Source organism: Salvia splendens, chromosome 6 (assembly GCF_004379255.2).
Source record: "Salvia splendens isolate huo1 chromosome 6, SspV2, whole genome shotgun sequence".
NCBI classification, from domain to species: Eukaryota; Viridiplantae; Streptophyta; class Magnoliopsida; order Lamiales; family Lamiaceae; genus Salvia; species Salvia splendens.
In genome coordinates this window covers 33,449,144-33,462,463 of record NC_056037.1, presented here as the reverse complement: position 1 = coordinate 33,462,463, position 13,320 = coordinate 33,449,144, and the positions used below count along the sequence as shown (strand labels likewise).

General features: G+C 38.3%; 2 protein-coding genes across 5 annotated transcripts; both read left to right on the top strand.

The window, feature by feature from the left end:
- Window positions 1-2,212: 2,212 nt before the first annotated feature.
- Window positions 2,213-6,844, top strand: LOC121810003 (transmembrane 9 superfamily member 1). Its single transcript, XM_042210875.1, has 12 exons — window positions 2,213-2,554; window positions 3,071-3,263; window positions 3,349-3,453; window positions 3,566-3,583; window positions 3,676-3,770; window positions 3,872-4,024; window positions 4,152-4,286; window positions 4,493-4,659; window positions 5,150-5,244; window positions 5,399-5,772; window positions 6,151-6,424; window positions 6,499-6,844. Exons 1-12 carry the CDS (start codon window positions 2,480-2,482, stop codon window positions 6,564-6,566), a joined length of 1,752 nt encoding a protein of 583 aa, XP_042066809.1. The 5' UTR covers window positions 2,213-2,479; the 3' UTR covers window positions 6,567-6,844.
- A 1,020-nt stretch (window positions 6,845-7,864) lies between these two features.
- Window positions 7,865-12,112, top strand: LOC121806882 (transcription factor bHLH80-like). 4 transcript variants are annotated; one of them, XR_006051717.1, is made up of 6 exons: window positions 7,865-8,408; window positions 9,304-9,444; window positions 9,548-9,613; window positions 10,240-10,862; window positions 10,979-11,068; window positions 11,152-11,565. XR_006051717.1 is itself a non-coding variant. In XM_042207052.1 (6 exons), exons 1-5 carry the CDS (start codon window positions 7,974-7,976, stop codon window positions 11,024-11,026), a joined length of 759 nt encoding a protein of 252 aa, XP_042062986.1. In that variant the 5' UTR covers window positions 7,866-7,973; the 3' UTR covers window positions 11,027-11,068; window positions 11,855-12,112. The 4 variants fall into 4 exon arrangements, 2 of the variants coding, with proteins under 2 accessions (XP_042062986.1, XP_042062985.1); XM_042207052.1 differs by lacking the exon at window positions 11,152-11,565 and adding an exon at window positions 11,855-12,112 and having other exon boundaries at window positions 7,866-8,408; window positions 10,240-10,308; XM_042207051.1 differs by having other exon boundaries at window positions 7,868-8,408; window positions 10,240-10,308.
- The last annotated feature ends 1,208 nt before the right edge of the window (window positions 12,113-13,320 follow it).

The following is a 13,320-nucleotide window of genomic DNA, read 5'->3' as shown; positions in this document are numbered from 1 at the left end:
AAAGAAGAATTTCACAACCTAGATAGGCTTTGGCTACCTATCGTGAAAGGTTGCAATGTCAGTCCGATTATTTCTAAGCCTTATTGAAATAAGATGACGTTGGTGTGGTGTAGCACTGAATGGATCTAACAGCAAGACGTGTCTTTATGCTATCTACTGAAAGACGAGGTCTTGATAAATATCTATTTCTTAATCAATGTACGTTAGCATTGAGCATACGATATTGAGTATCTACTACTTTGACTTACCAAAGGTGCGGGTTTTTCGTCACCCAACGATCCAGGTATATTGGGTAGTGGTGATCATTATCTAGCGGTGCTAGGATTGCTATTATGTTGAATCGTGCGCGAGGTGAGTCTCGTTTGATAATGTCCTCAAGAGGAGCTTGAACAAAGTTTTATTATTCGGAAACTGGCCAGTTGGAGTTTTATTACTCTATGAATAATAAATAAGTGTTTCTTGCTAAGTCCACTCTTGGAATTAATAAGATGTTAATTAATTAAGTCCATAGCAGACTTTAATTAATTAATGGACATTTGTATCTTAAGCGCGGGAAATAAATAATAAATAAAATGGAAACCCGGATTACTTATAATTTTGGATTTGGATGGGGAGTTCAATATTACATCTGTAGTGGCTGCTCGTAATATTCCAATATAAGCTTGTATTAAATTGTGGGTTCAATTTAATTAGTAAAAGGCTAATTGGGGGAGCCTATATCCAAAACCTTCCATAGATCCCTGACTGGGCCCAATATGTAACTATTATAAATAGGAGAATAAAGGAGACAGAAAACACAATTAACAGTGATGAAAATTTCGTCCATTCCATAATAATGAAAGGGACGATTTTTCCAAAGAGAATTTCTCCTCCGTGAGATTTTCAGCTCCTCCTCCGTGAGAAAGTTCTGTCTTCTTTATTCGAGTCCTAGTGTTTCGATAAGATCAGCCCACCCTGATGTCGAGATACAGTTCGGGACACCAGTCAGAAGATCTGTGGTCTAGTATTGAAGATCATCGTGGAGAAGGCGCAAGCAATCGACGATTCTTTGGAGAATCAACGAGGTAAATTGGCTAACTCCGTAGTATGCATGTTTTAGGATTTATTTGTTCTAAAGCATGTATGTAATTCAAGTTATGAGCATGATACATGTGATAATTACGCGAATAGATTTTGTCTAAATAATCTGCTAAATAGATCCGTATTATGTGATCCGTTAGAACGCACGCTTCCGCTGCGAACCCCTTCAATTGGTATCAGAGCCAGTCTTTGGCTCTGATTATTTGGATTTAAATTTCGCGAAATTCATGTATGCATGCGTTAATTGATTGCGAAGCATGTTCTTGGTGTTTTGTTTAATTTTTATGCATGATGAACTCAAGAACTATCGAATCAAGGAACTTGAATTTTTCGATCGTACGAGACGTGCGATCCGTCGGCGTTCGCACCGAGGCGGATCGCGCCACGCGCGATTGAAATAGGGATGTCGAGACAGTGGGAACAGGGGAGCTACGATCACGGGGCGATGCGCAGACGAGTGAGGGCTCGTGCGCGCCGCCGGCCGAGACCGCACGCCCCAGACGAACCCGCGTCGAGATCGACACGGAGGCTGGCACGGTGCGGCAGTTCGACCGAGAACTGGCCGAGAGCCCAAACCCTAGGCGGAACGCTTGAGCCACTGGCCGAGAGCAGCGCACCTTCGTGCGCACGGCTGGCCGAGGCAGTGGGAGTATCGGGCCTTGGTGTGCCGAGTCGGGCGACGAGCCACTGGCCGAGAGGAGCCGGGCCACCGCTCAAGCTCCTGGCCGAGCGACCGCGTCACCCGACGTGCCGATGAGGCCGAGAGCGTACGCGCCTTGTGCGCGACGCTGGCCGAAGACGGAGGCGACGGGCTGGCCGAGGAACCGTGCCACCCGACGCGTCACCTGGTGCCGAGACACTGGGTGCGTCGTGATCCGACGACGAACTCGTCGGATTTTCATCGTTCATCGTTCGTGCGAATCTCGTACGATGAGATAACGATGAAGGATTATTTTAATGATTACTTAATTATTTTATTAAAAGATATCATTAAAATATTATTATTTAATGGTTTTGAGTAAAAAAACAATTAATACAGTAAAGTAAAATAAAATAAAATAAAATAAAATAAAATAAAATAAAATATGGAATTTCGGGGAAACATTTGCGCGAAGACTAATTATAATCCTTTGCTAAGACCACAGTCGCTCGGTGAAAGCCATAAACCCAGATATGCACCTCTCCTTCTATCCCCTACGCTCGAAAAATCGCAGATTCAGTCAAATGGCGGCATAATCGAGCCCTTTCTCTCAAGGGGATCCGATCAATTTGTGAGATCTGACTCAATTTCCGTTCAAACCAGCACAGAGGGATACACTAATTGCCGCATTTCTGCAATCTCCAATCAGGCGACTTTTTTCTCGGATCAGATCCGGCAGACCTTGTCGGCAACGAAGCGATGTTGTCATCTGTCCGATCGTTCGCCGTTCTCATCATCGTCTTAGCGTCTGTAGCCTCTCCTGTTTTCGGCAAGGTGAGGAATTTGTGATTTTGTTGTGGTTTTCCTTCTGAATTGCTTGCCTTACGTGGATCTTTTTCGCACTCTTCACATCGGTGCTACAATTTGGTTTCTGTTCGATGTGTATTTTTTATTTCTGGTTGTCTGCTATTAGTGATTCAGATTTGGAGGCGAGGGTTTTGTTTGTTTTAGTTAGCTGAGGGTAATGATCGGGAAAAAAGCAGTAATAAATATTTCTATATTCAGGTGAATGGAAGCCTTTTTTATGACTCACTTTATGATATGCTGTTTTCATCCATTTATCAGCACCGAATTGCTCGAACTTTCAAGGCTACTCATTTAGTTATATGGGTTACTTTCTAAATGAAAAAGTATGATAATTTGTAAACGTTTTTTTCTCTTGTCTGTCCACAAGATCTCTACAGCTCCTGTTAACCTTCAGCTCAAGAGATTTGTAGTTTCGGATGCATGCACAAAGGATTGCCAGCATTATGACTTTTATGATTGACACATTTTTTAATTAATCTGCAGTTCAAAGCTAATGATCCCGTCACCCTATGGGTGAACAAGGTTGGCCCATATAACAACCCCCAGGAGACCTATAACTATTATAGCCTCCCGTTTTGCAGCCCATCCAAAAATGGTGCTCACAAGTGGGGTGGGCTTGGTGAGGTTCTTGGAGGGAATGAACTTATCGATAGCCAAATCGACATAAAGTTCAAGAGTAATTGCTCGTTTCTGGTTTTGATTTCGCTACTCATTTCATTTCCTATTGTTTTGGGTGAATTATTGATTAATTTTTTCTGCAGAGGACGTTGCCAAGACTGTGATTTGTGAAATTGAACTAGATGCAGCAAAAGTTAAACAGTTCAAGGATGCCATTGACAATTCTTACTGGTTTGAGTTTTTTATGGGTAAGTCCATCTTGTTCTTCCTTTACATTACTGCTGAGTAAGCTTGGTACTTTTTTGTTCCTTTTTTAACTGGTGTTTTTTCTTGCATCTCTTTGGTGGTTGCGTGTATCAGACGATCTTCCATTGTGGGGTATGTTTTTATCTGTATATAATAGCTTATAGCCTTTGTGGAACTGTATTACTATATATGACTCTGATGGAGCTGTTAATTGTTTTATATAGGTTTTATTGGTGAAGTTCTTCCCGATAGGAATCGTGATAACAAGCATGTGCTCTTTACACACAAAAGTCTTGTAATTAACTACAATGGGAATCAGGTTGGTCTAAAAGATAGGATTTTTACAATGTGAATATTCATTCAAACAAGATTTTTTGCTTGCTCACTTTGAAATTCTGAGCTGAAATTTGCACCTGTCAGATTATTCATGTCAATCTCACTCAAGAAAATCCTAAGCCACTTGAAGAGGGTAGAACACTGGATATGACTTACTCTGTGAAATGGACTCCAACCAACACCACATTTGCACGCCGTTTTGATGTATATCTGGATTACCCATTTTTTGAGCACCAGGTACATGCTCGTATGTGTATCAAGTTTTGTGTGAACACGTCCCTATCAGCAATCTACTTTACTTTTATGTCCCGTTCTTGTATTTGGACAACTTCTTTTCTCACAGCCAGCTCACCCAACTTTGCAGATCCATTGGTTTTCTGTCTTTAATTCTTTCATGATGGTGATTTTCCTCACTGGCTTGGTGTCTATGATATTAATGCGCACACTGCGCAATGATTATGCAAAATATGCTCGGGAAGATGACGATCTTGAGACTCTGGTAGTGAACTCTGAATATTACCTTTCTTGTGTACCTTATCGGTACTTGTCAGTTGTTTGTTATGTAGAAATTTGTGTATTGAACTTCTGTATGTTATCTTCATTGGAGCTGGTATTTAGAAAGTGTGTCAAAGAGTTGTTCTAATTGAGAGATTCTATGTTTTTTAAGCTTGATTGACTCTTTTTTATTAAATTTTATTTTTATAGGAACGAGATGTGAGTGAAGAATCTGGTTGGAAACTGGTCCATGGTGATGTGTTTCGGCCTCCCCAAAATTTGGCTCTACTCACTGCTGTTGTTGGCACTGGTGCTCAACTAGCAACACTGGTTCTGCTTGTCATCATTTTGGCTATTGTCGGAATGTTGTACATAGGGTATGCCAGAGGCACTTTAGGATGCCATTTTTGTTTCTACATTAAAAAAAAGCTTAAAATTATCCATTTTCATATATTATACTACTACAGTATTGTTACTGAATCCTGTGCTGTGTTCTGAAAATATCATTGATAACATTATTTATGGAACAGCTCTTTTGTGGAAATGCACTATTCACGATGTGAGATTTTGCACCAATATCACCCATCTGACGTATTACGACCCCAGCTTTTGTGCACCCTTTTCAACTGAAAATTTTAATCCTTCTGTGCTCTGTAACTTCTACTACTACAGCTGCAGAAGAACTATTTTCCTATTTCCCATTTGTTTGCATCTTTAAGTATATTTTTAACTCATCCCTTAAAAATCTGTTTCTACTTATACCACATGGAGGATTTGTCCCTAGTAATGTGCTGAATTTGTCTATCTTCACAGTGTTTTTCCATCTTTATTGTTTAAGCTTACACCTGCTGTGATTTTATGTCTCAGGAGAGGAGCTATTGTAACTACCTTTATTGTGTGCTATGCTTTTACCTCATTTATAGCTGGTTATGTGAGCGGTGGCATGTATTCGCGTCATGGGGGTATGTAACACTCGCCTTCTTTTAACAATCCTATAATGTCTTAATTGAATAAACAATTGTACTATGATAGTATGATTGCACTGTTTTACATAAACAGAATATTATATGCTTCACTGGTGTGTCTAGTATTGCTTACTTTCTGTTATCTTGTTAGGTAAGAAGTGGATAACATCAATGATCCTCACAGCATCCCTTTTCCCATTCTTGTGTTTTGGGATTGGGTTCATCTTAAACACAATTGCCATATTTTATGGGTCTCTAGCTGCCATTCCCTTCGGTACCATGGTGGTTGTTTTTGTCCTATGGGCTTTTATTTCTTTCCCCTTGGCTCTTCTCGGCACTGTTGTTGGAAGAAACTGGAGTGGCGTGCCAAACAATCCTTGCCGAGTCAAGACCATTCCTCGTCCAATTCCTGAGAAGAAATGGTATTTGACCCCATCAATTATCTCTCTCATGGGAGGTCTACTCCCTTTTGGAAGCATTTTTATTGAAATGTATTTCGTCTTCACTTCCTTCTGGAATTACAAGGTAGTTTACATTTCTTCTTGAAGTGTCATGAGCTCATTTCTTTAGTTTGAATTATATTTGTAAGCAAGTAGTATATGACTGCTGGATGTATAACTACATCGTTTTCTGTTTCTTGTTTGGTAGACTATGTCAATGATCCTATGTTATATAGAGTTTTTTTTTTCTGATGTGTAATTATTTCCTCTCTATAGGTTGAATTTGAGTACCTTGAATTGCCTAGCTACTTAATTTTATAAGATGAACATGGTTATTTTCCCATCGTTCCAAACAGCCAGTAGTCTCCTGATATTCACGTGGTTTTCTTGTCTACAGGTTTACTATGTCTACGGCTTCATGCTTCTTGTCTTTGTAATTCTGATCATTGTTTCTTGTCTACAGGTTTACTATGTCTACGGCTTCATGCTTCTTGTCTTTGTAATTCTGATCATTGTCACCATTTGCGTGACGATTGTTGGTACATATTTCTTACTGAATGCTGAGAACTATCACTGGCAATGGACTTCGTTCTTCTCTGCAGCTTCCACCGCTCTATATGTATACTTATATTCTATATACTACTATCACGTCAAGACTAAGATGTCGGGCTTCTTCCAGACCAGCTTTTATTTTGGATACACTCTGATGTTCTGTCTCGGTCTGGGAATCCTTTGTGGTAAGTTTGATTGTCTTTGAGCTCAGCTTAAATGAGAAAACGAACAAAAATAACATAATTTCCTCGAATTTCAGGTGCTGTTGGATATCTGGGCTCCAACTTGTTTGTGAGGAGAATTTACAGGAATATCAAATGTGATTAATTTTAGATTATACAGAGTTTGTTGGTTATGCTTGGTGCATGGTAAGTTAACTCGAATCGGGAGATAATGGAATGAACAAGCTCTGCAGCATCGAAGACGATCTTTTTTTGTAGTTATGACATGTATTGATGGTTGCCTATAGATTTGGACTGTTGATTACTAAACACCATTTTGGATTCTCCCTTTACATCAAAATCTCAGCTTGTAAAAATCTTGCCTCTTTAGGCATTTGTGACCTTTCGCTATTTTCATTTTATGTAGACATTTCACTCCCAAAATTAGTGTTTTGGAGGGTTTGGAGTCTAGAATCATACACCTTATACTAGTAGTATATAATTAAGAAGTTGCAAATTTGATACTAGTAGTACTTATTTTGTATGCTATTTTCTTTATTTTAATTTACTTGTAGAAACAAAATCCCCTTTTGATTACAAGAATAAAAAATCTAGCACAAAAATGTGAATAAGTCAATATACGAGTTAAGGAGAGTGCTAGTGTGGCTGCCATTTTGGTGAGTTCCATCTAGGGATGTCAATCGGGCCGGCCCATCGGGTTTTAGGTCAACCCTACTCGGGTTGCGGGCTAATCGGGTTGTGACTTCTTTCGGGTTATAAAGGTTCAACCCTAACTCTAAAAACTCGGGTTTCAGGCTAGCCCAACAGGTTAACCGGGTTTCTACCGATAAGATTAAGATGCGAACAATCCAATAAATCATGATGAAAATTAGTTATATTTATAAAATATAAAATGTTTAATTATGATAAATTTGAGATATATGCTTAAACTCAATCAGAAATATATGATCAAATACTAATATTTGATATATTTCGTGAAATTTTAATGCATGTTTTAAAAATTTAAATATTTTTTAGTGAGTTTAATTTATTTAATAATTATAATATTAATAAAATTTTAATATATAATTTGTATATTTAATATAAAATTGAAAGTTATATTTTTTAGTTATCTATATCATAAAATTAGTCAATGAAGTGTCGAATTAGGAGTAAAAGAATAGAATAATAGAAATTTTATCGGGTTTTCGGATCTGGCCCTAACGGGTTGCAAGCTTATCGGGTTTTAATTTTATCTGGCTAGAAATTTCCGGCCCTAACTCTGTAAATTTAGCGGGCTATTCGAGACAGTCCATGGGTTGCGGGCTACACTGACATGTCTAGTTCCATCGCTATCGAGGAATCTAGTGAGTCATATAAAACGATTTTAGTATAAAAGGACATGACTGCAGAAAACTTTACGAAATGGAACTTGAGGGATGGCTCAAAAAGTTGAAACTCAAAAACATAAATCACCTGATAATGGTATTTCTGGATAAGGAAAAAAGATAATTAAAAGTAAAAGAGGAAAAGGAGAAAAATAACAAAAACAAACACTGTAGTGATTCGGCAGATGCAACCGCCGCGCGGCAGCGGAAGCGCCGAGCCGACTAGGGGCGACGGCGGCGGGCTCGCTAGATACCGGTCAGCTCCGGCGACTTGGTTGGAAGCGTTGCTCGAGTCGGACGAGGAGCAGGTCTTGCCTGACGTCGTATTGGATATACCTAAACCGCCTCCGCCCCCCAATGCCTCCTCCACCGCTGAAGTCGATCTCCAGCTGCTGGAGTCCGCCGGAGGCGGCAGCTTTAGCAATTTCCTGAGGATGAACAGCTCGCCGGCGGAGTTTTTGTCTCTGCTTAATAGCTCGGAAGGGCTGTTTTCGAATTTAGGGATTCCGGCGGATTACGAGCTCTTGCCGGCGAATCAAGGTAAGCGCGCACGCGAGGCGGAGGATTTGGATGGGATTTCGCCGAAAAAGTCGCCGTCTTCGTCTTCTTCTACTCAAGTGGTAGGAATTAGATCAATTTTTAGTATATTATGGTTCAGCCAAGAAGCATCAGTGTTTTTCCTTCTATTTTGGCCTCGTGGATTACTTCTTCGTTGCCAATTGTGCTTTTGCTTTAAAAGGTTTGAGCAAATGATAACAAAAATATTTGACTCACTGTGACACTGTAGGAAATCTGTGAATTATCGATTTTATATGAAATGACTACTGATGATTAATTTCTGGGAATTACAAATGCCTCTTTGAGTTGGAAAATTTTGCCTCAAACTTACTTTTCTAACGTTAATTTATATGGAAGAGAGTAATTGTATTGTTCTAAATGTGGAGTTCTATATTTGAAGACATGAACTTTATTCTTAGCTAATGAGTTACTTATTGATGATTTATCTTTTGAATATTTGGTAACATAAATTTGAAGTACATAGGCACGTATGTCCAAAAATTCAAAGTGAAAAGGAAACCAAGAAAGCATTTTAGTTGCAATTGCATGTGAGGAATAGTAAAAACTTGTTGGTGATATAAATTAGTATTATGTGTGCATTGATTTGGAATCGCAGTGATGATAGTTCATACCCCATATGGAACTTCATATGTATTCATAATAGCATCTGAGAGTCACTATTTATTTATTAATGAATGGGAAACACAACATATTTGAAATGCCACGAAATCTAGCATGTCTACACTGTACTGAATGACCTGTTTTTTTTTCCAATAGGAAGCATTATCTCACTTAATGCACATCATAAATTTTGTTGCTTCTTAGTAATAACTAGTCATTTTATTGTTGCATACTGGTTGTTTATGATAGCTTTATGTTTGGTGCTTCATCCTGATGACTTCCCTTGTAAGTGTTATCCCGAGCAGAGTAGTTATAATTTTTGTTTTGTTGCTGAAGAAACGAGAGAAGCGTGGGCAACTGCAAGGCTCGGGAGGGTCATTTGATCTTGATATGGAGAATATTTTGGAGGACTCAGTAATGTGTAGGGTACGAGCAAAACGTGGCTGTGCTACTCATCCTCGCAGCATTGCTGAAAGGGTACTCCAGTAACCTGTTTTTTCTTATTTCCATGCGTATTATTTGTGGCCCTGATTAGGTTATGCCTTTGGCCCACTGGTTCCCCTTGTGACTTTATAATCAGGAGAGAAGAACGCGGATCAGTGACAGGATAAGGAAGCTGCAAGAACTTGTCCCTAATATGGATAAGGTGAATATCACATAAGCTTTTTATGTTACATACTCTTCTATTGTGATTGGTTGTATGCTATAAAAAGGAAACATGTTCTGTCTAAATGAGTCATTACTTAATTCACTTTCCATCTATTCTCTCCCTTTTATGTGTACTCAGCTAGTTAATTAAAGCAAGTATTTATTTGATATCAAGTTTTAGACAAGCAAAACTAGTTGTGGCGAACATGGGACTTTTGATGCTATGCTAATAGCTTTGGATATTTTATTGCTGGGGATTATGTGTACTCCCTTTTATGTGTACTCAGCTAGTTAATTACAGCAAGTATTTATTTGATATCAAGTTTTAGACAAGCAAAACTAGTTGTGGCGAACATGGGAATTTTGATGCTATGCTAATAGCTTTGGATATTTTATTGCTGGGGATTATGATGTTAATTGATGTCTTGAAATAATTGTTGAACGTATTCAAGTAAAAATTGGCTGTCTTTGCTCAGCATTCATATGTAGTGCTGTATAACTATTCCTTACGCTTCATGATGAGCAACTACCTAAAAGATTTACTCCATTCCTTTTAACAACCTTGGTTTCAAATTTTTCAAGAGCTTTGAATAATATGGAGTCTTTTGATTTTCCTGCTTGCAGCAAACAAACACCGCAGACATGTTAGAAGAAGCTGTAGCTTATGTCAAGCATCTGCAGAAAGAAATCCAGGTTGTTTATTTTCCCATTATACAGTTTAGGGTTGATGAACTATATTGCCAACAATTCAGGATTTGTCTTCATTCCTACTTGATTTAGTTGTTTTATATCAATGTGTGCCACTACCTTGGATTGTGTCCTATTCCCTTGAGATAACGAATTATGAGAAATTGCTCCATTCGTTCATGATGAGTGTGGTACCGAGGGGAGAGCATGGATTTTAAGAAAAATATTAGATGTGTTTTGAGCAGAGATGGGTCCACAAGGGGGGGTATTGGGTGTTGGATTAAAATTGGTTTAAAGGTTTATGGGCCCACTTAAAAGTAAAACCTGCTTCCTCTGTTGCATGGTTTTAGTCGAATCAGTTGCATGGTTGTTTTACTTGAATCTCATTTGTGAGGTGAGTGCTAAGTGCAAGCAATTTTAGCTCGTTAATGTTTCACCTATGCTGGAGTATCTGTACTTCCGTCTTCTCTTGGGTGCTGCAATGCTTCAGGCTGTGGACTGGCCAGTACTTTTTAAGCATCACTTCAACTAATAAAACTCTACTCTGCTCAACAATTATTGTAAGCACCTGCTGGGCATGCTTGCTGTTTAGAAGTTGATTCCTTCGTCAGTTATCTTGCGTCGTGTTCCTTGGTTTTAGTTCATCCATTTCAGAAAACAACTCCGTCTTTTGCAGGATCTAACGGAGCATCAAAAGAAATGCACATGCTCAACAAACGATTGAACAATTGGATTGGATATTGTAGAGTAAAGATACAATGTTATGGTATGATATCCAAAACTCAAGCCTTCCAAAGTTGCTTATGTTTACATGAAGATTCTAATTTGATGCCTGATGAATGAACGTAGATTTTTGCTCGTTGCTCGATGACAGTTTCCACCTCCCACTATGTTTGTTGAGCTGTAAGATATTGTAAAAAAGGTAGTAGAAGTCTGTTGTGCAAAACCAGTAGCCGGCATCTCTCGTGAATAATCACTACTGCCGTAGTTAGGGAATCTGTACATGACAAGGCCATATCTAAGCTAGTCTATTATTTGTATTTGTAATACTTCCTGCTTTGTATGTAAACATATGTCATCTAGATGGTATGCAGATGGCTTAAGGTCAGCAGAAGAGCCGGTTTAAGGCTCTTTGTTGCCACCGGGGAGAGTAACACCTCTCCCCGACTCCCCGTACCTCCTTAATAAGTGGAGGCGAGTTGCATCGTTTTCCGCTGTGTCAGTAGAAATTTCATCTTCATTATCGTCACATTTTCTCATTCACATCATTTTCTTGGTCGATGAGATCTTTGAGTCATTTATTTTGTCAAAAATTTATTTTTTTTAATTATTTTAGTTGTATTACATTAAAATTTTATTAGTATTTTATGTAAAATCATGTGCAAAAGCCCCTATCAAAACAATAAAATATAGGAAACTTGTTATTTTACTCAAAAGTTAGAATATATAGCCCCTACTATAACAATTTTCGGCGTCCGCCACTGACTCTCCCAGACTTTACGCTCTCCTTTTTAATCTCAAACATCATTTTATTAAATGCTAATGTATGCAGTGAATGGAAAGACGTGCAAGGAAGGACTATTCGTGAAGAATTTACAGTGCAATGGAAGCGAAGCTGATGTGAATTGTTGGAACGAATGCCTAAACCGGCATGGCCCCACAGCTAATGCTCAATGCGAAGCAGATGGTTTTCCTCAATTTTATTCTTAGGGACAACCGTTGGGAATGTTAACTTAGGCTAGTGATCAAGATATAACTAATCTTAAGTGTATAACTAGAGAACAAATCTCAGCCACACATCTTAATGGAACAGATATTATTTATTTTAATAATAAAAATATGTCAAGGGTATTTTTGGAAATTACATTATGAAATTTATAACAAACAACGTGATTCTGCCGTGTTGAAACTCTGCTTCTGCTGAACTCCATCAACATGATGACGGTGGATGGGGGATTTGGGGCTGGGGTTTCGGGCGGTTGTTTGGGAGGAGAGGTTAATATTACTAATATTAGCATGATTATATAAGCTGCAATTGAAAGCAAAAAAACAATGCGAATAAAATAAAATTAGAAGCAGGTGATAATTCACAGAATTGAAACTTCCGCAGGATCCACTGCGGAGCGCGATGGTGGAGATAGCAGCGGCAATAACATATTTCAGACGGCTGCTAAAGCGCCGAGTTCGTCGAGAAGAACTTCCGGCGGCGGGTTTTGGGAGGGGAGTTCGAGAGAGATATGGAATGGGAGTATTTTATCTTTGCTTCTTTTTAATTTGTTACACAGTACTTTAATATTGGGAGGTTTGATTAAATTGGTGTATCTTAAGGGAGTATACGTGTACATGTTTTAAAAGGGGTCCTACTGCATATATATATAACAGAGATTGTGAGCAATTAAGAAGAAGAGGTTTTGTTTGTAATGGCCGGCACTTGGAAATCACTATGCTATAGAAGAATCGCCAGAGATTAATTCAAAATTAATGTGAATCTATATAAAAACGCATGACATTATCGCCCAATAATTACCAAATGTAAATTTTCAGTCAGCAAATCGACAGAAAAATCACAATTTTTTATGATTTTACTTCACTCTTGTTTACAAAACACATCACTTTTAGCATGATTTTACTTCACTCTTGTTTACAAAACACATCACTCTTAGCACGATTTTACTTCACTCTTTTTTACAAAACACATCACTCTTAGCATGATTTTACTTCACTCTTGTTTACAAAACACATCACTCTTAGCATGATTTTACTTCACTCTTGTTTACAAAACACATCACTCTTAGCACGATTTTATTTCACTCTTGTTTACAAAACACATCACTCTTAGCATGATTTTACTTCACTCTTGTTTACAAAACACATCACTCTTATTATGATTTTACTTCACTCTTGTTTACAAAGCACATCACTCTTATTATGATTTTACTTCACTCTTGTTTACAAAGCACATCACTCTTATTATGATTGTACTTCACTCTTGTTTACAAAACACATCACTCTAGCATG